The sequence below is a fragment of the Cryptomeria japonica genome, chromosome 2, assembly GCF_030272615.1.
Source record: "Cryptomeria japonica chromosome 2, Sugi_1.0, whole genome shotgun sequence".
NCBI classification, from domain to species: domain Eukaryota; kingdom Viridiplantae; phylum Streptophyta; class Pinopsida; order Cupressales; family Cupressaceae; genus Cryptomeria; species Cryptomeria japonica.
In genome coordinates, this window is record NC_081406.1 from 618235776 (window position 1) to 618254870 (window position 19095).

General features: G+C 33.5%; 1 protein-coding gene across 1 annotated transcript; it reads right to left on the reverse strand.

Moving 5' to 3' along the window:
- Positions 1 to 7271: 7271 nt before the first annotated feature.
- On the reverse strand, positions 7272 to 15716 carry LOC131868420 (homeobox-leucine zipper protein PROTODERMAL FACTOR 2-like). Its single transcript, XM_059215643.1, has 12 exons — positions 15467 to 15716; positions 13521 to 13683; positions 13093 to 13210; positions 12774 to 12962; positions 12271 to 12684; positions 11407 to 11508; positions 11158 to 11349; positions 10794 to 10956; positions 10401 to 10633; positions 10211 to 10306; positions 9897 to 10127; positions 7272 to 7358 (listed from the first exon to the last, which is right to left on the reverse strand). Exons 1-12 carry the CDS (start codon positions 15714 to 15716, stop codon positions 7272 to 7274), a joined length of 2238 nt encoding a protein of 745 aa, XP_059071626.1.
- Between the last annotated feature and the right edge of the window lie 3379 nt (positions 15717 to 19095).

Below are 19095 nucleotides of genomic sequence, written 5' to 3' on the forward strand. Positions count from 1 at the left end.
AGGATGAAATAGTTAATAGAGCCGTGAGGCAAGTAACGGGGGATGAATTCATTAAAATTGAACATTGTTGTCAGGTGAGCATGGACATCCCTATGGTGTTTGTTTCTATCCTTCTAGTGATGGGTCTGCCTAAATTTGAGGCTACAATGATATGTTGTGCCCTTTTCTGAAAGGATATTTTGTGCAACTTGAATTTGGTAGTTGATAATATGGATGAGAAGATGAAGGATCCATACCCTAAGGATTATTTCGTTAGGGCTAGCTAGAGGGATTCAAGATAAATTAGGGAGCAAATCTCCAAAAGGCCCATCCTCATTGTCAAGGATGAGGTATCCTTTAAAGAAAGGAAACTAAGTATTGTGAGGAATATTGAATTTATGCAAATGTGGCCCAGCTAGAAAGCAACCTCGGGTGGCAATTGGTGGAAGAATTATAGGCTTGTTGAGGGTTATGCTCCATGGTCCCCTGAGATGGCAGAATCCAGATAGGAGGAGGAGGAGGTGGAAATTCTATAGACCCTAATGAAAAATAGGCATGATGGGCCTAGTTAGAGTGAATTGTAGAAGGAGGTGATTCATGCTACTAAATAGCCTTTTCCCCTCATTGGGGTTGTTTTTATGTCGACCAAAGCATATACTAAAGGTGAAACATGAAGGTAAAAAATGAGGGCCACTTCCTTGAGGCTCCTCTTCAGATATGGCTTAGTTTGGTTTTCTTATTAATGATATGAAAACATGAAAACAAATTTAGTTATCCATGCTTAGTTTGTAGAATGCATGATCCTCGAAAGTTCCATATAGGGTGCTCTGCTATAGTTTTTTTTTAACTATAATGGTATGCATGAATTTTGTGTAGATACTCATGCCTAGTAGATGACGGTCGGCTTAGGGCTTGTCTGATACATGGTAGTAGCTGTAGAAGAGTAGTTTGAAGGTGCCATATAGGGCATCCTGCTATAGATATCAGATATGAACTACATATGCAATATTTTGTAAGACTTTTAGTATTATTTTTATAATATCACTACAGCTATGATTTACCAAAAAAATAAAATAAAATATCATAACTCATAAAAAAGTTACAATATAATTAGTAAAAATTGCTCTTTAATGCTTGGTTTATATTATCAAGATGAAAAAATTATTATTTAAAAATTTCTTTGATATGTTGGCGAAATAATATTTATTATTTATGTAGTTAAAAATTGAGATCAATTTTTTATATTTCAATTAATAAAATTATTTCAATTTAATAGTATAGACATCTTAAATATATTTATCTAAAATATATGAAGAGGTATCAATTTTAATCTACTTTTTTATTTTATTTATGTGTTTGTTTCTATATTTTTATTTTGTTTATGTTTTTGTTTTTATATTTTATTTTGTTTATATAATTTTTAAAAATTTAATTATTTGATGTTTATATTTTACTCAATTTGTGCCCATGAAATTTTCAACTATATAATATATATTTTTTACTTCACTCACGACTTAAAGAAAAAAAATCATTAAATTTAAAATTTAAAAAATTTCATCTCTTTCCATGTGTGTGTGTGTCTATATGTATGTATATATACATATATATACATATTTATACATACATACATACATACATACATACATACATACATACATACATACATACATACATACATATGCATATATACACACGCACACACAAACATATATATATACACACATACACACAGAGATAAACATTCAATATTATATATTTGTTAACATCTCATGCCTTTAAATATTATATTATAGAATGTCTTTTATGTTTAAATATAAATTTAAGAAACTCTATAAAAATATAATAATTTTTTATATTTTTAAAAATAAATAGAAAATAAAACCTTAGGGGCCTTCTTGATCGTACCCTTGGAATCTTGGATATGATTCAAGATTTCATAGTCAATCACATTTATTGGGAGGCTAATGGGCCAACTAACAAACTAGCCAATGGAGGTGCGGATGGAGAGATTTTAGTCATGAATAACTTGGAAGCTAACTCATCTTCCAATGCCACATGGGTTGGACATGATTCTCATGTTATTGTCACATCAAAAGTGGTGTATGTGGTAATCATTCCTCATTTAAGCCAAAGATTTATTGATTGTGGATAGATTTATCAAGTTGGCTCAAATTTTAATTTGGGCAAGTTGTGAGAGGACTTACATTTGTATGATTGCCTCGAGATTGTTTCCATCCTTGTGAGATGACATCACTCTAGGCTTATGCTTTTATAAGTTGGTTTGTGGTAAAAGATTCAAGGAGAAATTTGGTTGCGCTGAGAGATCATTTGGTTTTCCATGGAGTCCACACTGTGCCTTCTATCAAAAAATTGATAAATGTTATTTCTTGGTGTCATCAAGGACAGCAGATGGAGGGAAATCCTAGAATTGGAGGATGACCTGGTCAATAGAGTCATGAGCCAAGTCCTGGACATGAATTCATTAAGACTGAACATCATTATCACATGAACAGGAACATCCCTACGGTGTTTGTTTCTATCCTTCTAGTGATGGGTTTGCCTAAATTTGAGGCTACAATTCTATGTTGTGCCCTTTTCTGAAAGGAGATTTTGGGCAAATTCATTAAGACTGAACATCATTATCAGGTGAACACGGACATCCCTGTGGTGTTTGTTTCTATCCTTCTAGTGATGGGTTACCCTGAGGATTATTTGGTTACTATTATAAAACCTTTCCCAATTTTAACTTGATGCACAAATTTGATTTGTAGCAACTAAAAAGAAACACAATGACCTTGGAGTAGCTTAATTTAACCTTTAATTTTTGAATTGACATGGATGGATTAAAGTGCTTTTACAAATAGAATGAATGATCACAAATGACTCCACATTATTATGTCAAAACTTAATGTTCATTGTTCATATAACAATACTTGAATAATTCTTTCTGAATGCTTTATATTCACACAACTTTATGCATACATTTAAGAACTTTTGTGACACTCAAATTTGAATTGACATATGAATGAAAAGAATACTAGAAGCTTTCCTGAGTGGAAAAACCCTTATGGGGTATAAAAAACCACTCATAAAATTTCCTTTTTATTCATTAAAAAGAGCACCAACAGATCTGTAACAAAGGTGGAGCACCAACTCCAATACCAAAATCTAAAGCACCAACTCCTTTATAAAATTTTCCAATAACAGAGTAAACTATCAGGACTTTATAATTGCATTGTTTGTGCAATCACAAAATCTCAATAGAGTACTGTATAAAGATTTTTCAATAAATCCATTACAACTTTACTGTATTTGACAGTAAATTAAGAATATACAATATTATCAAGATGTGAAATGATGTTCAATCTCTCACTTTCGAAATATTATCTCTGCATATAAATTAGAGACCTAAATCCCTCTTAATTTTTTTTTAAAAATGTTAATAACTCTATCTTAACTCGTTTGAATCTGTAACAAAGAAGTGATTGAAAGGCATGCTTAAATAACAATGAAATATCTAACAAACCCTCATACAAAAAATTTCCAAACCCGCGTTAAACTCGGGTTGTATCAAAATTAAAATGCAGTTCAATAACCTGAATGCAAACTGAAAAGTATTTACCAATCTTTCCTTTCACTAAAAGAAACCATTTTCATTTTTCACTTCAAAGAACAAAGATATCATGCAGATTTTACCTCATTAAGGTAGTCAACAACTAAACAAAAATCTCACAAAATCTACCACATTTACAGCTCGTCCAAGTTCCTCTTACAAACTCCTAAATCCACCATTCTACCAGCTCAAACAACCAACGAGTCACTCAGCAGAACCGGTAGCTAGGGTTTGAAGGAATAAGAACACAAATTGAAAACAATTATGTTTTTGCCTAATCTCCTTCCCACAAAAATTTTGAGACCTTTATTCCTTTCCATAATCATTTCAAGTCCGGTCATGTATAACTCTTCATAATATTTAAAATCCATGTGATTCATATGAAATCACCACCATAATAATGGCTCAGTCAATTGCCAATTTGAATTCCACATCATATTGTCTCTGTGTGCAATACTGTCCACATGAATCAACCTTATAATGCCCTCAATCATAACCTACATTGTCGATTGTCCAAGTGTATATGCAATATACCAATGACTGTCTGAGTCTAAGTAACACGACAATGAAAACCGACTATCCAGGATACATATAACACCAATGTCGACTGTCCAAATGATAATGCCATGTAATATGTGACAAGTCAATGCTCATGTGAAGACCGACTTAACATTAAGTCGATGCCAATATAAATGCAAAGTGGAGCCCGATCACAATATTAACATATTGTGTATCAATGTGAAATGTTCGATGCTCAAGTTTTTATTCTGAACTAAAATCTGAATATTCCAAACGTGATTATCCAAAGCACAAATGATACATCAAATATCCTCAATGCAGATATAACAAACATGTCACTGAAGTAAACTCTGAATAATATTTGTTCTTGTCAAAACATAACAAGTATACAATGAAAGAGCATAAGTAATAGTGACTATAATCAAACAAATGTGATATTATCGGATGTCACAAATAATTGTCCCTAGAAGATAACCAACATGTCTTACTGCACATGAATCCAAAGGACTAGTCCAACCAAACAAACTGAATGGGGCAAGAATTGAGAGCATACAACAAGCCAAAAAAAATGAACTGAATACATCAAATGGAACTCAAGATACCAAGCAAGGGACTATGCCAATGGCAAATGAATATGCCCACCACAATACCAATAACCAAGGCATGTATGCCAGGTAATCAATCAATGCCAATGCATAAGAAGCCAACACTGGCTTGAGGGATTCGAGAGAAATTAGGGAGCAAATCCCTAAAAGGCCCATCAGCATTATCAAGGCTGAGGTAGCCTTTGAAGAAAGGCAACCAAGTATTGTGAGGAATATTGAATTTATGCAAATGTGGCTCATCTAGAAAGCAACCTCAGGTGGCAATTGGTGGAAGAATTATATGCTTTCTGAGGGTTATGTTCCATGGTCCCCTGAGATGGCAGAGTCCAGATAAGAGGAGGAGGTGGTGGAAATTTTGTAGAACCTAATGAAAAAAAGGAATGATCGGCCTAGTCAGAGTGAGTTGCAGAAGGAGGCGATTCGTGCTGCTAAATAGCCTCTACCCCTCATGGGGATTGTGTTTATGTCAGCCAAAGCATATGCTGAAGGTGAAAGGTAAGGGCAAAAAATGAGGGCCAGTTCCTTGAGGCTCCTCTTCAGATATGGCTTAGTTTGGTTTTCTTATCGATGAAATGAAAACATGAAAAATTTGTTTAGTTATCCATGCTTAGTTTGCGGGGGGAAAGTGCCATATAGGGTGCTCTACTATCGCTTTTTCTGAGCTATAATGGTATGATAGTAGTTGTTGGACAGTAGTCTGAAGGTACCATATAGGGCATCCTGCTATAGATATCATATGTGAACTGCATTTGCAGTATTCTGTAAGACTTTCATTATTATTTATATAATATCACTGCAGTTGTGATTTACCAAAACAAATAAAATAAAATATCATAATTCATAAATAAGTTACAATATAATTAATAAAAATTACTCTTTAATGAGGTTTATATTATCAAGATGAAAAGATAATTATTTAAAAACTTCTTTTGATATGTTGGTGAAATAATATTTATTATTTATGTAGTTAAAAATTGAGATCAATTTTTATATTTCAATAGAATAAAATAATAAAACAATTTCAATTTAATAGTAAAGACATCTTAAATATATTTATCTAAAACATATGAAGAGATATCAATTTGAATCTGTATTTTCATTTTATTTACTGGTTTGTTTCTAGATTTTTATTTTGTTTGTGTTTGTTTTTTATATTTTTATTTTGTTTATATATTTTTTAATTATTTAATTATTTGATGTTTATATCTTACTCAATTTATGCCCATTAAATTTAAACTTTAAAATATTTCTTGTCTTTCCATATGTATATGTATACATACATACATGCACACATATAAACATTCAATATTATATTTTTGTTAACATCTCATGTTGTTGAATATTGTTTTGTAGAATGTCTCTTATGTTTAAATATAAATTTAAAGAAATCTATAAACATTTAACCACGAAGCATCGTTATCAATAAAATAACTCTTAAAATAAAAATACTCATGAAAAACATTTGAAACTATTTTATTTACTCTTTTTACTTTTATTAGAGACATTGAGAGAATTTTATGTGTTGCTTATTTTGAAAACATTAAATTTATTATTAAATATTAATGTTTTGATGTGTATTGCCTCTCTACTTGAATAAATAATGTTAAAAAATTAAAATTAACATTTATATATCTATATAATAATATAATCACTATTAATGATTATATTTAAAATATCTCTACTATTATAAATTTAACTAAAATTTAAATATATTATCAAACCTTATATTTTAACATTAATAATACTCATTATAAAAAACCAACAAGAAAATTATTCAAAAGAATATTTGAGAAAATGAACAAGAAAATTATTCAAAAGAGTACTGATGGTGTTCGGTCTTTGTGGGATTTATCCCCTATTTTTGCTTATTATTAATGTATTTCAGAAGAATAGTGATGGTGTTGGGTCTTTGTGGCGTTTATCCCCTGTTTTGGCTTATTTAGACCAATTATAACAAATATTTTTCTTTTTCAAAACTTTTAAAAGTTATTTTAAAGTATACATGCATATTTTTTAACTTTAAACGATTGATGAATATTGTTTTGCTTGGGAGATCTGTAGGGGATACAAATATATGTTCTGTTAATATTTTCATTGTTTAAATCTTGCATAGACGACCAGAATGAATACTATCCCACAACTTACACAAAACGGATACTATCCCAACATAAATTTAAGTGAGCCTAAGTTTTGATAGTCTATTAACATAGATATACCTAATGGTTGGTTGTTAATTTATTGTAAATAGTTTCATAAATTTCATTTTCAATACTATTTGTGTGAGTAAGTTTTCGTTGTCCCTTGGAAGTTTTGGGGAAATTTTTCATTCTTGGGGATTGAAAATTATAAGCTTTATCAGGAGGTATCTATGTGATCTTTATAATCATAGAGTATATGTTGTTTTATTAATATACTAATTAATTTATCTCAATTTCTATACTCCAAATCTGCACCCTTATATCAATCATAATACAGATCTCATTACTTGTGAAACACAAGGTAGATTGTAACTATCACTCAATCACATCAAAGGAGAATTGTTATGGTCAATACTACTATATTGAAAATCTTACAGTTATAGTAACCTCCACTATTCTATGATCTGTTACAAGGACAACAGAGGTATGGCTGCAACCAAATACCTGAAACAACAGTATAGTGCACATCATTTTGGTAAAAAGCTAAATCATCTTTATTTGGAGGTAGCTAAGTGTTAATAATTATACAGCCAAGATGGAACATTATTGTAAATTAACAAACTACTGAATTTCTATTAGTTTCTGTAGTGGAAGTTAAAATTATTATATTAGTCATTGTCCACATTTCGAAACTTGCAAAAGCAGATAGAGTTGATTGTGTATTTACTACGAATTTTCAAATTTGACATAAATATATTATTTGGACAGCTAGTAGATTAAAGGCATGCATTCTTTCCATTGAATATGTAAATCTGATTTCTCAGATCTCAGGTTTCTACATGTAAAATATGTTCCCAAATCTCAGGTTTCTACATGTAAAATTTGTCTTGGAAACTCTATTCCCCTCTAGAAATCCTTTCCAATTGCTAGTTTGCAAATTTTAGTTTGATAATTTACAACTGTAATTGTGATTGCACTACGGATAACATTCTAAATCTATCTTAGCTGTGCATGCATTGATAATATATCTTTATTGCTTTGTTCCTCTTAGATAGGGGACAAACTTGATCAAGTTTACCTTTGTTAGCTAATGGCTTTATTGGCTTCACTATGTTGAGGCTGCTATAAGAGGTCCTTTGACATGTCAGACCAATGAATCTCACTAAATTGTATGCTACTTGCCTCATGAAACTTTATTGTTATATTACTTTCACCATTTGTTCAAACAACTCCAAAGTCCAAGCGGTCACCATTCATTTTGTAGATATTAAATGAAAATGATGACATTTATTATAGAACTAGGCAAACCTTATCCTTTGAGTGTAGGTAGATTGAAAGGACAATTTCAAAAGGGCTAAAGAAGTTTGGTTAACAATCCTCCTACCTCAAACTTTTGCCACTGATTATGACAACTGGAAAAATATTACAGTTTTGGATTTAAAACTAATTAACTTCTAATGCATATAAAATCAATTCACAAGAGCTTATAACATCCATCATTGCTCCAATTAAAATGATATAAGTGAAACACTTACAATACAAGATCATTATAACTATAATATAATACAACATATGACAATCTCAACAAATTATTTCCAAACAAAGAGATGCTTCCCAATACAAAGTAGCATTTGAAAAAATGAACCTATCAACAAATAAAATACATAAGAACACTCACATACCCAATGACAACAACTTTCATGACAAACTCAACTTCCTATGCAAATACCTATCACTCATTCGTCTATCTTTGTCAATCACTTTCTCTAGTTATGCACTATCTTTGTCAGGTAACTGTATAATGATTTATCTTAACAAATATAACTCACTTTGTTGTTGCGTTTGTTGCTGAAAACAACAAAAATTACTAACTCCAACTATCTCATATCAAACTACAATATTGAAATGTTAATTTGTATAAAGTCTTCATCTATACACTATAGTGTACAACCTCCACATAGCACAATTAAAATATAATTGTTAATGTGTTATTCACCATATATTTTATAATTATAGCCACAATAATGTTTTAAACTCACCCAAACTTTGCATTTACCATGAGAGAATTTGTAATATAGATAAACTATATAACTCATGCATCAAATGGTAAACAGACTTCCTAACAAAATGTCATTGAACATCCAAAGATTTGATCCTTGCATACCAAGAAGGTTTTCTACCCAAAAAAATTAAACTTTATCAAAGTAACACTCCATGAATAAAACTTTCTCTCACCAATCAAATTATTAGTTATTAATGTCTTTTTGGCTATTGGCCTTGGTATGTAAAACTTTAGATTTCAGCTCTTGTAAAACCTGTTTATCTTTATTAAAAACATTAATAATACTCATATTAAACTATAAATATAAAAACTAATACAAAATTGAAAAATATTTATTATAAAAACAAAATTAAAACATATATAATTATATTAAATCTTAATATAGGGAACAGTTACAATAAATGGTATATAGAAAGAATAGTGAAAATTATTTGGTCACGGCCTGATCATAGGGCCATATATCAGGAATCAGTGTTATATATGTAAAGTATCATAGAAACATAAGTAAAGTAACGCACAAATGCAAAGTTCTGTGTAGAGGAGACACATAACATCAGTTACTACATAGTAAATAGAAGCAGTGTCAAGAGGAGACACACAAGCTATTTCAGTTCCTATACCAGGAGTTCAAATTCACCCAGAACTCAAATCTTAACTCCACTAGAACTTGCATAAATCCACCAAAACGGTAAACACGCCCATTTTGGTAACCATGGAAATTTCAATTATGTCATCAAAATAAACATATTTTAGTCTTTGTGGGTTTGAATCGAATCCACCTCTGTAAAAGGACAATGATATATTCCTGAGACTGCTGTAATTTGAGCACTCAATCATCTATACAATGCCAGAAATTTTTTTATTCTTTGGATGGTGTTATTCATAGTATTGTGGATTTTTTCAACATATGCACCGCTCAGACTGCAGTTGGTAAACTCTGTCTTAATATTTTGGAATATTAGTGTAAGTACTGAACCTACACTGTCAAGGCTGGTGGCCGAGGCTTCCTCATGTAATATAGTGGTTGGAATAAGTGAATTAACGGCAGTTGAAGTATGATATGGTAGTACTGCAAATCCATGATGAGCGGCAATGGGTAATGAAGAAGCATCCTTACCATGGATGATGTCAACATTTATGGCTGTATACACACAAAAAGACCCCGATGCGTCTCTGTAACTATGTTTCAGCATCTTCTCTGTCTCGCCTTCCTGCAAATTCTAAAAGCATTTAACTCAAGGCAAATGAAATGCAGGAAAACAATTGCGGAAAAGTCTCGAATGTTTATACTCACACAATAAACATCAAACAATGAAACGCAACTTGAAGGGTCTGATCCATTTCCAATGCTTGTGAGTTCCTTCCATTCTCCACATGAGAATAGTTTGTACTTCACAGAATAAAAGACAGAAAAAATCTCAGAGAATGATAAACAAAATACAATCCAGAGATTCCTAATAAGAATCGGAACACGTATAGTATACCTTTGATGCGGTTCGCTCATCCCCCAAAAAATTAAACAGTACGTTTGGGGGGACAGTAAGCTTGATAGAAGTTCCAACACAGACAATAACACCACTGGATTGTCCCACTTCGGAAGCGTTTCTTGTTGTGATTTTAATAGGGTCGTTGCTGAATTGTGAGAGTGCACTTATGTTTGCAACAAATTGACTGCTTATGTTCTGCGCCAATCTTATCAAATTTGTCCGGGAAACATCTGCAAACATTATATACATTACATATTTGCAGACAAATTAAAAAGACTTGCTTGATAGCCTGACTACAATTCTACTCTAGTTCTATTATAACAGGATTTGGGACCGATCAAAAACCATTTTACTTTAATATAAAACATGTCTTTTCAAAAAATTGAATACCTCCTTCGCTGGTGAGATCTACTAGAGTTTTAAACCAACAGCATTGCCTCTGCAAGCATGTCAGCCAATGCTGGGCGCCAAAGGCCATTTCGCTGTTGATGACTTGCTCAAATATTTTATGAACTATTCTATAATCTGTCTCACCCTGCTCTATCCAAATCACCTGCATTATATTTTAAGGCATGATAACTGTTACATATAAATTCCAACTTAAAGTTGTCATTTTCAAATAACAATACAACAGATATATTACATATATCCATCTAAATTTTTTCAGGAAAAATCAGCTTATACTTAGATTCATTACAATTTCTTTGCTACTATTATAGCTAGGCCAATCGACAGAGCTAAAAAGAATACAGACCTTTGAACACCCATTAGGCATATCTTGTATAACACATCCAGACGGATGCTTATGGTACCATCCAACGGAGGGCGAAATACTGTAGTTCAAATTTTCTAGAGAAAAGTCTACCACTATCCACATTCCATTGGTTGGCTGCTGGGAAAACCGAAGAAAAGATATATGTCTCGTGGGAACAAGAGGAGATAGAATCTGTAGCTCAGCATAGAAACCATTAATTTTTTTCTTTATTAAGACAGACATTCATACCAGTTGAAGTAAACCATTTCTGTGACCACCAACCCCTTGAGACACAACTTGCAAGGTCTCTGCTCTTGTTACAATTAATGAAAATATTTTCTTCCATTTATTCTGCAACAACATATAGAAAATCCGATTTAATGTATTGCATGTAAATTTGTTCTAAGTATCTAAAATGGTAGTGCTTTCCACGGCTGTTTCAAATAATCAAATATTCCGCCGAATCCTTAAATGCTCATCTTCCAAATAGCTGATCCAGTTATTGGTGGTGTGCACAATTAGCAACCAACCTTGTTATATTTCCAAAGTCTTATAAAAGACAAAATATTAAAGTTTATATTTTAGGGATCATAAATCTTGTCCATAGCAAAATTTGACAGACTAGTCTTATAATCCAAACACATTAAAAAAACAGTAAAGAGACAACTGACGAAAAGCAAAGCACCCACCAAATAAACAAACCCTAAAACACTTATAGAAAGTTATGGAAAGTTATCTGAAGTTAAACGGAATGGTTAACATGCATCAAATTAAAAATATCAGTTTTGGTTAAGACATGTTACAAAATTTAGAAACAGATGTAAAATTTGAAAAAGAAAATAGAAAGTAATTCTCAGATAACATTAAAATCTCTAAGCCTGAATTTTATGCCTAAATCTCATGATATATATATACAAGCATGAAGCCAAACAATATCACACACATAGATCTATAAAATCTTGAGACACTAGGGAATCATAACAGTGCAAGTTATAAGGAATTATTAGGAAAATATCATGATTTAGTACAGAATATCTCAATCTTTGTCATAGAACATGTAAAAATTGCAGGGATTCTAAAATTTTCTGAATTAAAACCTTTAAAATATCATACCACATCCATGAAGAGATCAACCAATTCAGCTCCCGTGATAGAAACAATTGAGGTGTCCCTGCTACCTTCTCTCTTCATGTTGCTGCTGAGCCCCATGCCCTGAGGAAATGTTCCGTACAACTGATTCGTATTCAGAATTTCTATTGTACCATCCGCAAAAGGTTTCTTCACCCAAACAGGCTCGTTTGCGTCTACCATCCAGATAAATTCTTCAGTGGCCTTTTGCGCAGCTTCCATTGCCGAGGATTCATCCAATGAAACACAAGTGGGTGTGGGCAATGTAATCTGGTTCTGTCCTGAGCTTCCCTCTTCATGGTGTGAAGAGTACATCATCTGTGATTGATCTGCTCTGGTTTCTAACAAGGGGATTGTTCTTCCAACACAATTCGAGGCAACTGCATTCAGTTTTTCAATCTACAGGACCAGAAGAAGATCGTCAGTGGACCAAACTAACTTATACAACACATAAATGCAAAAAATCCCATGCAATTATTCTGGCAAACCTCCGTTCTTAAAAGCTCATTTTCTAGAGCCAAGCTTTGCTGTTCGTAAACCATCTCTGTCATGAAATTAGATCCTCCGCACGTTTGACACCTGATATTGTTAAGTGTATTTCTCAGCGCCTGTCTATCCAGTCGGAATCTCTCGTTTTCCGTACGCAAATTAGCGTTGTCAGTACGCTCCTGCTGAACCTGGACCACAATAATGGATTTTTCAACAGAAGATTATTCATATATATCAAAAAAATCAGTGAAATAAAAATTTGAAAGAGAAAGAGTCGTAATTGTTAACCCTAACATTGAAAGTAAATATATATACTACCTTTACTTGGGTGCGCCGGTTCTGAAACCAGAATTTAATTTGCTGTGATGTGAGACCCAGTTTAGTGCTTAGTTCTTGTCTGTCCTTTTCGTCAGGATGTTGCAACATCTTAAACACTCTGCAACAATAAAATATTTTAAAAAATAGTTTCAGTTTCATTTAGATCTGCAAGAATTAATGTTTTCAATTAAGAATCCCTTACAAATATATAAAATAATTAAGCTTATGTTCATGTATAGATGAGGTAATATTTGATAAATTGATATTTTTTATAATAGAAAGCAAAAGATAATGTTAATAACATTAGATTTTCACAGATCTAAGATTTATTATGTTAAAGCTAAGATCTAAGAAATTCTCAACAAGGAGCTACATGATTCAGTGAGAGAATCTTGTTTAATGTCCCTCGAGAGCTAATAAAGTATTACCCTTTTCTACTAGACCTGAAAGGTAAGGAGCTGGACAAACATAGAGCATTTGCTGGGGTGGGGCTCAGATTCCTCAAGTGCCGCTTCATGGACCAGAATCCAGAAGACCTGGGAAGAGAGGAAGAACTTCTCTCTTTTGCAAGGTTGAACAGAATTCTACCACCTAAAATGGAAAACGAGGATCCCCAGGTTCAACAGGGTAGGAGAGGTGGTGCCAGAAGAGTGGGTCATGGGGATGAGGAAGATCTTCGACTCCCCTTGCTGTGCCCCTCGATGAAGTTTGAAAGATAGGTTTCATATTCTGGTTATGCTTTTAGAGTTTTGGCTAATAGACATGTTAAAAACTCTTTGTTTCAATATATGAATTTTCGGCTCTACCTTTACTGATAAAAAAAGAAAAGATATTTATGTTAAAAATAATAGATTTCCACAATCCATGAAAATGTTATGAATGATTTTAGATTTGATTGTGTATCAATTTTTTAGCATCAACATGAATACACAATCAAATCTAAAAATATTTCATTACATTTATTATGTTGATAATCTAATATTTTTGTATTAGATTGTGGGAGAGTGCATAAGAAAAAAGAGAAATTATAAATTGTTATAATATGTAAATTACATCATGATCTTATTCAACTTAATATATTATAAAAGAAATAAAACATTAACAAGTTAAAAATCTTACTCTTCCATTACTTCAACTTGATCACTGGTATAACGAGTATGTTTTCTGGCCAAATTATTTCTCTCTGTGGAGCTTGCTCCTCCATATTCATTGTGGCCACTATTTCTATCTCCTTCACAATTATCACTCATTTTTCCTTTTTTGATCAGTAATCCTCCTTTTAATCAAAGAGGTTTGAGTGAAATGCTTTTCCTCATATAAGAGTTTTGTAGTAGTAAATTATAATTTATTTGGATAGCAATCTTCTTTGAGTGAATTCCTCTAGTTCTTTATAATGGATAACAGTTATGTAGTAATGAATTAATAAATGTCACAACTTCCAATAAAATAATAGAAATTTATATTTTGATACATGACATCTATTTATTATTTATGTTTAGTTGATCAAGTGAAGAATATGAATACTTTCTCTATATATGTAGCCAAATTGACTTAAAAAAAGTTAGGGGAGCCCCAAAAAAAAGAGCTTGGAAGCTTTGGTATTCAAGTAACCAAATTTTACCTAATTTTTATTGGGATATAAACGGAACAAGATATCAAAATAAATGGCATCTTAAATTATATTAGCATTTTTAGATTTACATTAATATTGGTGAAACAATTATTTTATCATTAATTATAGGCACAAAACATTTATTATAATTTAATATTTATAAAATAAAAAATTAAAATACCAACCAATATTTAATATTAATCAGGAAATAATAAATGAAAGCTTGTGTTATAGAAATTTAAAATTTAATATTGAAATTCTTGTTTTTATATAAAAAAATATAATATTTTAAATTATAATTAATGAATTTTTTTTCAATAAAGGGGTAAAAACTTTATTAACTCTCAAACAAGAACATTACAAAGACAATCCAGAGCCCCAGGCTCCAAAAGCAAAACTCACCTAGCCTCATAACCATTCATATCCTCCACCAAGATCCTCTCAAACTCCTGGTGATAGTCAGGAGAAAGGTTACCCCACCCCTTCACCTTCTAGTTACCATCCTTCTCAGAGGCCCACTTAGCCAGATAATCAACGACCTTATTTCACTCACGTGGAAAGCAACCAAAGCAAGCTGCCAGTTCACACCAACACCTTCTTAACAATTAGCCTATTGACAATAATCTAGGAATCCAATTCATAAATAACCTTAAGCCACCCTAGAGCAAAAGCGCGTTCAAGGGCATGACTTGAATAGCAAGACCCTCACTAAAATTGTTAGCCGGCTGCCCTTGATGAATAGAAAAGAGAACAAAACCTTACCTGTCCAGTCTCTTCCTACTCCACCAATCCACGTTGAACCTAGATTACCACACAAACAACCATCAGTATTGATCTTCAAAATATCTTCAGGAGGAGGTAGCCATCTGCCCTCCCTTTGAACCTTCTTCTTCACCCTTCTACCTCTTCTGACACATGCAAAAGATAGAAACAAACCCTTGAGGCCTAGTCTTTCCACAATATCAGCATCTTCTCTATCCAAAGGGATCATCTCCTCACATTTTTCTTCCATTGTCATACCCATAATTTTGTGCCAAACTTGGGAGACAACAAAGTTTTCTCCCTGAAAAATTCTTCGATTTCTCTCCAACCATATTTGCCACTAAATGAATGTAGGTTCAATAGTCCACATTATCTGAAGAAAAGGGACCAAGGTAGGAGGCTTACCCCATCTGATTCAAAATCCCACCAAGGATGAGGCATGGACACAAGGATGTTTCCAAATACTCCACTACAAATGCCAGATCTGGAAGGAGAAAGGGCACCGAAAAAACAAATGTGAATATTTCTCCTCACCTGTACCACATAGAACACACTTAGAAGGACCTTGAAAGCCACACTTTCAAATATTGTCTCAGGTTAAACATTTGTTCAAGGCAAGCATCCACATAAAGAAATTGCACTTAAGCCAAGAAAACTTATTCCAAACATATTTCCACCACTGAACCTCCCCCCCGGTTAGCCGTGGAGATAGAAGTTTCTAATACCCACTAGCAACAGTAAAAGTTCCCTTGGTATATACGATCCAAGCCAAAGTATCCTTCTCCTTGATGGAGTTACAATACCTACTAGTTAAAATATCATAAGACTCATCATGTTCCTCTTGCAAACCAATCATAGGCAAAGCTCTAGGATCCTTCCACTTTGCCATCTCCAATAGCCCATTCTGATAATAAGGCTTGAAATCACTAACTCTAGACCAACCTGCCTCTTGGAAATATTGACATAAATATGTCAGATTGGTGTACTGTGAGATAATGGGAGGAAAGCCATCCCAAGAATCAGACGAGAAAAGAGCCTCCTCCCCACTTTTACAAATCCAGAATAGGCCTTCCTTAACAAGAGAAACTCCCTTCTTAAATGTATTCCATATCATAGACCCCTTCATTGTCACAGGGTATCTAGGGATGTCTTCCTTTGGAACCCCTGGAAGCTACTTATGGGCCAGAATCTTTGCTCAAACTTGGTCTTGTTCCACACACAATCACCAATACATCTTTGCAACCAACGCCTGCCCAAATAGAGTAGCATACCTTAAACCCAATCCCCCCAGCTACTTCGGAGTACACATTGTTTCCCATTTAACAAGGATCCACTTTGAGCCGAAAAAATTACCAACCCAAAGGAATTGTCTTTCCAAAGCATCCAAATCATTAACAAATCCCACAGGAGCCACCTGGATCTAACATCTATAAGTGGGGAGAGCCTGAACCATTGACATGAGTAGCTGAATCTGCCCAGCAAAAGACAACCACCTATGAGTCCACAAATTCACCTTCTGATGAAACTTATCTATGATGTACTACCAAGAGTCCCGAGGAAGATTCCTAGAAGAGATGGGAATACCCAGGTATTCTAAAGGAAGAAAACCAATCTGGAACCTTAGAATTTGAGAAATCCTCAACTAAATAGAGCCAGGTGTGTTGAAGAAGAAGATGGAAGATTTATCTTTATTAATTAATTGACCAGACACTACAAGATAGATATCCAAAACCCTGCACAAAATTGCAGTTTCTCTTATCTTAGCTAATCCTATCAAAAAAATGTCATCCATAAACTGAAAGTGCAACTGCGAAGCCACACCATCTCCCCATCTCCACCTATGAATAAGACCCCTCTCCATGTTCTTCTTCATCAATCTTCCAAGCCCTTCAGCAAGAAAAATAAAGAGATAAGGGGAAAGGGAGTCCCCCTGCCTCAAACCCCTAGAGGCACTAAAGAGCTCCGAGGGCACACCATTAACAAAAATAGAGAAAGAGGTTGAATTCACACAACTAGTAACCCAAAGGATCCACTCCTCATCAAAACAAAAGGCTCCAAGAACTTTTCAGAGAAAGGACCACCACACTCTATCATAAACCTTTGCCATATCAAGCGTGATGAACATGGATTTTTCCTTGGAAGTTGCCATAGAATGAATAGTTTTTGTAGCAACGACCACCCCATGAAGAATCTGTCTACCCTCCATAAAACCACTCTACTCCTTCAATATTAGATACTTCAGCCATTTTTCAATCCCCCAGCTATCATCTTAGAGATGATTTTATAAAACATTGCAGAGAGAAATAGGGCGGAACTAACTTAACCGATCAGCACCTCCGCAGTTGGGAATAAGTGCAAGGAAAGTGGATTTTAGAGCATGGAGCATCTGTTTGTTCCTCTAGGAATCTCTGACCACCTCCATTAACTCCATCTTGATTATATCCCATAATTCCTGGAAACATTCAATGGGAAAGCCATCAGGGCCCATAGCTTTCCGTTTCTTCATCTGAAAAACAACTTTGTCTAGTTCCTCAAGTGAGATAGCACCCATAAGATGCTCATTCATCTCCCTAGTAACCAAAGAAATTATGCAAGAGAGGGCTTACGATTCCTCCTTTGAACCCCCTTGAGAATCTTCCCTAGATAGGGAAGCAAAGTACTAAACGGTCTCTTGAGACATCTCTTGCATCAAAGCCACCTGTTCACCCATATTGTTGACAAGAATAGGAATAGAATTATCATGACGTCTAGATTTCAATGACTGAAAGAAGAAAGCAATTTTTTTATCACCTTCTTGAAACCATTCAATCCTTTCCCTTTGCTTCTAGTAAATTTCCACATGAAGTTCACCTTCCTCCAAATTTTTCATTGCCTTAGCTTCCTCTCTACTGAGGACCTCAAGAAAAATAAACTCTCTTATCTTTCTAGTAATACCATCCAACTCTTCTTGGGTAGCCGCTTTAGCATAGAATATGTTTCCAGAACATTGATGGTTCCAATGTTTAAGTTGGTACTTCAAAAATTGCAACTATTTGGCAAAGGTGTACATAGCATTGCCGAAGGCAGGTCTTCCATTCCTCCACCACTCCACCACATAGTCATACAAAGATGGTGTTGGAATGGTTTTTCCTTTCCTTGCATAGCATGTAAGACATTTGAAAATCCTAGGGTTTAGGTTTTTAGGACATGGGTTTTTCCTTTTTTCAAAGCCTTTGTTTTCCCTTTGGGTGTTGTTTTAATCTTAGGTTGACCAGTTGTTGGCGGTTCCCAGTTTTTAAGTTAAAATGTTAAGGGGTCTATGTTGGCTTGATGCTGATTTTTGTATTGGATGACTTTATGTGTTGTCATTGATGGCACATACACACACACACATGTATTCATATTATCATATTCATTTTAGTTAAGTCAAACTAGTACTATTCCTAAGTCTTGATATTGCAAACCAGCATCATATGCATAGAGTAAGTCTAATTGGTATGAAGGTGTCATCTTAGTTAAGTCAACACTCTACCGGTATCGCTGTTCCAACTAGTTTCATAGATTGTGTGATGAGTTATCACCAGTCGTGATGTGTTATCTCTAACCAAATTTTATGGTAGTGATTTGTGATGTGGTATTAAAGATTCTCT

Excerpts from the sequence above, each read along its gene's own strand:
- LOC131868420 (XM_059215643.1), bottom strand. The coding sequence starts at position 15,716 with ATGGAAGAAAAATGTGAGGAGATGATCCCTTTGGATAGAGAAGATGCT. Across the intron at positions 11,509-12,270 it reads TTGATCTCTTCATGGATGTG|AATAAATGGAAGAAAATATT; the intron begins GTATGATATTTT and ends ATGTTGTTGCAG. Across the intron at positions 10,957-11,157 it reads TGCCTAATGGGTGTTCAAAG|GTGATTTGGATAGAGCAGGG; the intron begins GTCTGTATTCTT and ends AATATAATGCAG.